Source organism: Alexandromys fortis, unplaced genomic scaffold (genome assembly GCF_014885135.2).
Source record: "Alexandromys fortis isolate MF-2015 unplaced genomic scaffold, M_Fortis_MF-2015_v1.1 scaffold_213, whole genome shotgun sequence".
Lineage (NCBI taxonomy): Eukaryota > Metazoa > Chordata > Mammalia > Rodentia > Cricetidae > Alexandromys > Alexandromys fortis.
The window spans coordinates 149,789-157,278 of record NW_026068093.1 but is presented as its reverse complement, the minus strand read 5'-3'; the positions used below and the strand labels follow the sequence as shown (position 1 = coordinate 157,278).

Genomic DNA, 7,490 nt, shown 5'->3' with positions numbered 1-7,490 from the left:
TATTATGTATACAATATTCTGTCTGTGTGTATGCCTGCAGGCCAGAAGAGGGCACCAGACCCCTTTACAGATGGTTGTGAGCCACCATGTGGTTGCTGGGAATTGAACTCAGGACCTTTGGAAGAGCAGGCAATGCTCTTACCCTCTGAGCCATCTCTCCAGCCCCTTCTATGATTTTCTTATATGAATATATTTTCGGTGTTTTTGAGTTGTATTTCTTCTCCTTCTTCTATCCTTATTATTCTTAGGTTTGGTCTTTTCATGGTGTCCCATATTTCCTGGATATTTTGTGTTAAGCTTTTGTTAGATTTAACATTTTCTTTGACTGATGAGTCTATTTCCTCTATCGTATCTTCAATACTTGAGATTCTTTTTTCTGTCTCCTGTATTTTGCTGTTTATGCTTGCATTTGTGGTTCCTCATCATTTTCTCATATTTTCTGTTTTCAGAATTCCTTCGGTTTGTACTTTCTTTATTGTCTCTAGTTTGGTTTTCAAGTCTTTAATCGTTTAACTTGTTTGATTGCTTTTTCTTGGTTTTCTTTAAGGGATCTGTTAATTTCTTCCATTTTTTTTGTTCGTCTTTTTCCTCCATTTCTTTTCTTTTTTCTTTTTCTTTTTTGGATTTTTCGAGATAGGGTTTCTCCGTAGCTTTTTGGTTCCTCTCCTGGAACTAGCTCTTGTAGACCAGGCTGGCCTCTAACTCACAGAGATCCACCTGCCTCTGCCTCCCGAGTGCTGGGATTAAAGGTGTGTGCCACCACCGCCCAGCTTTTTTCTCCATTTCTTTTTTTTTAAAAGCCCTTGCTGCTCTTTTTTTTTTTTTAAAGATTTATTTATTTATTAAGCATACAATGTACTGCTGGCAAGGAAGGCACCAGGTCTCATTACAGATGGTTGTGAGCCACCATGTGGTTGCTGGGAATTGAACTCAGGACCTCTGGAAGAGCAGCCAGTGCTCTTACCCTCTGAGCCATCTCTCCAGCCCCCTTTTCTCCATTTCTTTGAGAGAATTTTTCATTTCCTCTTTAAGGGCCTCAAACATTCTCCTAAAATTATTTTTTAGGTCATTTTCTTCTGCTTCATCTTTATTGGGTGTTCAATTTTTGCTGGTTTAGTGCCACTAGTTTTCCTTGATGTTGTGTTGCTCTTTGTGGTGTTGAGTATGTTTTTACCTTGTCTAACCATCTTTTCCTCTGATTGGTGTAGCTGGGGCCTTGTCTCTGGTGATCACTCATCCAAGTACCAGTGGATCCAAGACTCAGATGGTTGCTCCTCATGGTGGAGTCCGGCCATGGTTCCAGTCACCCTGGTGGTCACTTGGCATTCTCAGAGGTTGCTCGATATTCCCGAAGGTTGCTTTGCAAACTTGGAGGTTACTTGGACCTTATCCCACAGAGGTAGCTTGCTTAGGCCTGCTCCCACGGAGGTTGCTGTGGTGGGCCTGTTCCCATGGAGGTTGCTGCCTCAGGTCTGGTCCTGCAGAGGTGGTTGGTGCGGGCCTACTCCAGTAGAGGTCCTGCTCCCATGGAGGTCACTGGCTTCAGTCAGTTTGCTCCCACAGATATCTCTGTCTCGAACCTGCCAGGTTTTTGTTTTTTGTTTTTTTGTTTTTTCTAATTAAGAAACTAGCCAGTGACTCGTTGGAAAAGAGGCTGAATGTTGGGAACCGGGTCAATTAAGTTCAACAGAGGCAACTCACAATGTATGATTTTGAAGTCAGCAGATGAAGTTTTATTTCGTGACAGCCTGTGAAAGATTTTACAGGGGCGTGATAAAGGCTGCCCCAGCAGAATGAAGTAGAATTCCAAGGAGGCTGTTGTAGTAACTCAGGAGTAAATTGGTAAGGCCCAAGGTCAGGGTGACAGGATGTGGAATTACAATGAGAATAAAATAGGGAAAGGGAAGACAAAGGACCAGTGATGGATAAGGTGGAAGAGACCTGAACTATTTGTTGAGAGAATAATCTAGCTCACGGGGAATGTGCTGTATTCTTCTTTCATCTTCTATTTAAACATTTGGTTTGGAGCTCATCATCTCTAAAGGGATAAGTGTAGCTCAGTGAAAGAACATTTGGCTTTTGTTCTAGACATTTTTTTTTTTTTTTGGTTTTTCGAGACAGGGTTTCTCTGTGGTTTTGGAGCCTGTCCTGGAACTAGCTCTGTAGACCAGTCTGGTCTCGAACTCACAGAGATCCGCCTGCCTCTGCCTCCCGAGTGCTGGGATTAAAGGCATGCGCCCGGCTGTTCTAGACATTTAAACCTCATAAATGAGAGGGGATTTGTGTAATCTGTAAAATAAAGTAGAAGTGGAAGTGCAAATGAAAAACCCAAAACCCAAAACCAAAAAACCAAAAACCCAAAACCCAAAACCAAAAACCAAAACCAAAAAACAAATAAACAAAAAAAGAAACTGACCAGAGCCAAGTGGTGGTCATGCATGCCTTTAATCCCAGCGCTCAGGAGGCAGAGGCAGACAGATCTCTGAGTTTGAGGCCAGCTTGATCTACAGGATTGAGTTCTGGCACAGCTAGGACTGTCACACAGAGAAACCCTTTCTCATAAAATCTTTTCTCAAAAAAAGAAAAGAAAAGAAAAAAAAAAGAAAGAAACTGGATTGAATCAGAATAAGGCCCTGGTTATTATTAGTCCAAGGATCATAAAGACAAAAACCCTAAAGTTGTAATTTGGGGGAGTCAAATCAACTCATATCCTGACTGGGTCTGGGCAAGGCTTGATTTAGTAACAGATGCCCAGGAAGTATTTCAGTCACCCAAGCAAGTATTTCATGCAGAATTGGAATTTAGCAGTCAGTCTGTTTAATCTTGTGACCCATTACCTTGTAGGAATAGCTGAGGCAGTGAAATATTTTTCAGCAAGCCAGGTGGTGATGGCACAGGCCTTTAATCCCAGCACTCGGGCAGGATATCTGAGTTCAAGGCCAACCTGCTCTACACAGTGAGTTCCAGGAAAGTCAGGGCTATACCGAGAAATCCTGTCTCCAAAGACAAAACAAAAAGAATAGCTCAATTACCCCAGGAAGTCTTCCATTCCCTGCCAGCTGACAGAGTACATTCAAGGTAGAAGCAACTTCCTCATGGCTTATACAAGCTAAAAACAATTTTGCTTTTACAAGCCTAGCACTGTAAATTTATCCTCTGAACATAATGTTCACCATCACTGAATCCATGACCGACCAAAGTGTATGGATACCACCAAAGTCCAACTTGGTGAACCAATGAGTTTTATTGGGGTCACTTATGGGAACACGGGTGAGGGGTAAGGTGCAGGAGCAGAAATGCCTCAAAGACAACTGTATCACCAAACTATACCCCAACAAAGCCGGCAGCTCACAAAGCTGAGAACCTGCAGGCCGCTCAACATGTTGGAGGCTGTCCTTTTCTGGGGCCTCAGTTGGTCTAAACCTTTTCCAGGAAGCTCAGCTCGTTTCTGTTTCTTCCAAGAAGCTGTCTGTCACAGCCATCAGCCCTTTTCTACCTTTATATTCTGATAGTCTTCTTTACAGCTCAGCGTCACTTCCTCCGGGCAGGACTCTCAGTTTTCATTGACGACTCTAGCAGGAGGGGCTGAGTGAATCTGGTGAGTTTCAGGGATTTTCTGAAGTTATTTTGAGTTGTTTACCTTCTTGATTAAGGAGTTTCCCTGCAGGATAGAATGTTTCAATCTCCAAGGAAACTATTACACAACATTTCACGCCTTCCTTAGCCCTTCTATTACACTCTGTCCACTCCCTTCTTTCTATGATCCCTGAGCATTGGAGGGGGTGACTACAGATGTCTGTCTGTGGCTAAGCAACAGGCCACCATGCCATAGTGATACTCACTTGCTCTTTGGAGCTTCATCCGTAGTTATGAATTGAAGCTGACAACAGCAATCTATTTAGAAGGCTGTAGCTGGAGGTTTCTAATCCCGCAGCTGCTTTTAAAATAAAAGGAAGTCTATTCTAGGTTTATTGGGCAAAATGTTCTGTGGGTGTTTGTTAAGTATGTCAAGTTGATTTCATTTCCTTGTTTTTTTTTGTTTTTTTTTTTTTTTTCTTTTTGGTTTTTCAAGACAGGGTTTCTATGTAAATTTGGAGCCTGTCCTGAAACTAGCGCTTGTAGACCAAGCTGGTTTCGAACTCACAAAGATCCATCAGCCTCTGCCTCCTGAGTGCTGGGATTAAATGTGTGTGCCAGCACTGCCAGGCCTCATTTCCTTGTTTTGCTATCCATGGCTGAAAGTAGGGCATTAAAGATTCCAAGTTCTAAAAAAAAAAAAAAAAATGAAAACAAACAACAACAACAAAAAACAAAAACAAAACAAAACAAACCTCTAAATGGGTCACAGTGTTGGATGAGTGTACATAGACTTGAGAGAGAGAGAGAGAGAAAAAGAGTATAGATAGTTACAAAAAGAAGTAAATGCTTTAAAAAATAAAACAAAATGTTTAAAGTAAGATCTTATCATTTAGTTCTGGTGGGCAAACAATGGGATTGGCAATTGCCTGCATTGTTTTGTAGGTCTCAGAGGCCTCCCTGATTAATGAGTCATAGGAAGGTAGCCCATTGGCATTGAGATTTTTGCTTAATAATCTATGGCCTCTGGGAGTACCTTTTTCACCCACACAGGGTGCTCTGCTCAAACTTTCTTTTTAAATTTTTGTCAGTTTAGCAATTATTGGCTTACCTGTTCTTCCACACATAGTTTTAGTTGGCTTTTCTTCTACCCTTTCCCTCTCTCCATTTCCCTGCTCCACCTCCCGTTTATACTTTTCCACCCCCAGAATCCGCCTTTCACTTTGAATTCACATTGTTCTACTACACACAAAGACACCCAGCACACTGTAATCTTTTCCCCCTCTCTCCTGGCTTTCACACTTTGCTCAGCACACAGTCTCTCCTGCATAAATGCACATGTGTAAACAGAAGAACATGCAGCGTTTGTCTTTCCTAGCCCGAGTTACCTCACTTAATACAGTATCTTCCGTTTCCACCCACTTCCCCGCAAATCCCATAGTTCCACCTTTCTTTATAGCTCAGTAAAATATTCCATTGTGCACATCTACTATATTTTCACAATCCATTCATAAAACTTAAAAAGTCTTAAAAACAAAACAATACAAAACAAATCAAAACAGGGTTTTGTCGTATAGCCCATGCTGGCTTTGAACTTCTGGTCCTGTGCCTCAGCCTCCCAATGCAAGGATTACATGTGTGTACCACCCTGCCTGGCTTGTGACTTTCATTTTGTGTTATCACTCACTTTTTGATAGATTTATCTTTATAGGTGATGACTTTTGATACCTCTGGAAATGGCTTTTCTGTTCTTATTTCAATTTGTTATTTGCTAGTACTTAGAAATGCAGTGGATTTTAGCATATTGATATTGACTCCAGATACTGTGCTGAATTTGCTAATTAAGTCTAACAGTTTGCTTACAAATTATTTTAGCTTTTCTAAGTATACAATCACCTGAAAATAATAATGGTAGATCTTTCTTTCTTTCTTTCTTTCTTTCTTTCTTTCTTTCTTTCTTTCTTTCTTTCTTTCTTTCTTTCTTCTTTCTTCCTTCCTTTCTTTCTTTCTTTCTTNCTCCCTCCCTCCCTTCCTTCCTTCCTTCCTTTTCTCTCTCTCTTCTTTCTTTCTCTTTTCCTTCTCCTTCTCTCCCTACTTCTTTTGAGACAGGACTTCTCTTTGTAGCACTGGGTGTCCCAGAACTGGTCTCAAGCTTGGAGATCTGCTTGCCTCTGCCTCCTGAGTGCTGAGATTATGGGTGAGCACCTACACCACCCAGCAAGTTATTTCATTTAAGGTTTATTTTTTAAAATTTCTTTTTTCTCACCTATTTTATTGGCTAGGTTTTCCAACACATGTCCAGTGGAAATGGTGTCAGTAGATACACTTACCTTGTACTCAGCTTGAGTGGGAAAATATTTAATAGCTTGTCTTCAAGTATAATGCTTGCCACAGGATTTTGTTTGTAGGCCTGCCTAAATAATTCATTAAATTAATCCATTTACTTTCTAATTCTCAGTTTTCCAAGAGTTAAAATTATGAACAAATGTTTAATTTTATCAACTGTCTTTTTTGGATCTTTTGTAGTTAACACATTTTTCACCATTATTTCTATCAGTGTGACAAATAGTTCTTGGCTCTCTTTCTCTGCTTCTCTTTCTCTCTCTCTCTTTCTTTCTAAATAATTTTTAAATTTTTATTTTATGTGCATTAGTGTTTTGACTGCATTATGACTGTGTGATGGTGTCGAACCCCCTAGAGCTGGAGATGATTGTAAGATGTCATGCGGGTGCTGGGAATTGAACCTGGGGCCTCTGGAAAGTAGACAATGCTTTTAACCACTGAGCCATCTCTCCAGCCCCATAGTCTTTGACTGAAGTGTTGAATAATTCTTGTATTTCTGGAAAAGGTCCTCCTGGTGAATGTTTCTGGATTGGCTTCACTGTTTCATTGGCGGTTTCCTAGTCTGTATCCTCAACTTGTAACTTTTTATTTTTGTGCATCTTTTTAAATTTGAGTGTCAAGAGTTTTCTGTTTTTCTGTAGCAAGTTGGCAAGTGTTTCCTTTTCTTTGTTCACTGGTAGTGTTCATGTGAGTCTTGTATTTTACTTTTCAAAACCATACATCGGAAGTCATTTGGGCCTGGATGGGAAATGTGCTGGGAAATCCTTGTTTATTTTCTCACTGTCTTCTTTCCTCCCCACCTTAGCATGCTTGCAGTGGTCCAGAAAAAGAAAAGTTTTCATGAGATATTTTTCGATTACTTCAAGGAAAATAAAACAGAGATAGCTCACGCAATCCCCGAGCTGTTTCCTTTCCTAGAAAGCCTCAAGGACCGCTCCTTCATCACCGACAAAACCTATGCTGTAAGTGACATGTATTCATCACCCCAGGGAACCCCGCACCATATTATTAACCGGTGTTTGGCATCCTGAATGCCAGGCTTCTCTAGATGGCTAAAAAGCCTTGTATGCATGTGTGGGAAGACCCCTTATCTTTGTTAATTGTCCTGTCACGTAGAAGGTAGCAAGAAGCTTCTGCTCCCTAACTGAGGGAGGTAGTTGTGGGAGTGGGTGAATGATTTGACAGTGTGGCTGAACTGTAATGGGGAGGGGGGGCTATAGATTGACTGCCTAGCATCTGTTGTACTCTGATGGCTATGTCTACATCTAGTACCCCTCTCTATCACCACCCCCCACATACACACAAAAGAAAAAAATGAAAGAAATAAGAAATCATTCAGGACCGCTGATGGATAGTGATTAATGACTTACAATAAAGCAGGATTAAGATCATGAAAGAACTAGAACAATACTATTATTGGAATATAAGGCTTGTCAATTAGTGATTTTTAGAAAAACTGAGAGACAGGAATTGGTGGAAAAAAATGGATTGATAATATTGGTCAGAACTCCACAGTTATTTTTTAATCTCTCTTTATTCTGCTAAGAGTAAAGTTAATATGTGTGTGTGTG

The 7,490-nt window shown here is 40.6% G+C and overlaps 1 protein-coding gene across 1 annotated transcript in view; it reads left to right on the top strand.

The window, feature by feature from the left end:
* LOC126489103 (nuclear autoantigen Sp-100-like) overlaps positions 1–7,490 on the top strand; it is a 25,567-nt gene that overhangs the window by 7,306 nt on the left and 10,771 nt on the right. Inside the window, 1 exon segment of the mRNA XM_050123168.1 lies at positions 6,725–6,881. Within this exon segment, the coding sequence (XP_049979125.1) occupies positions 6,725–6,881 (157 nt within the window).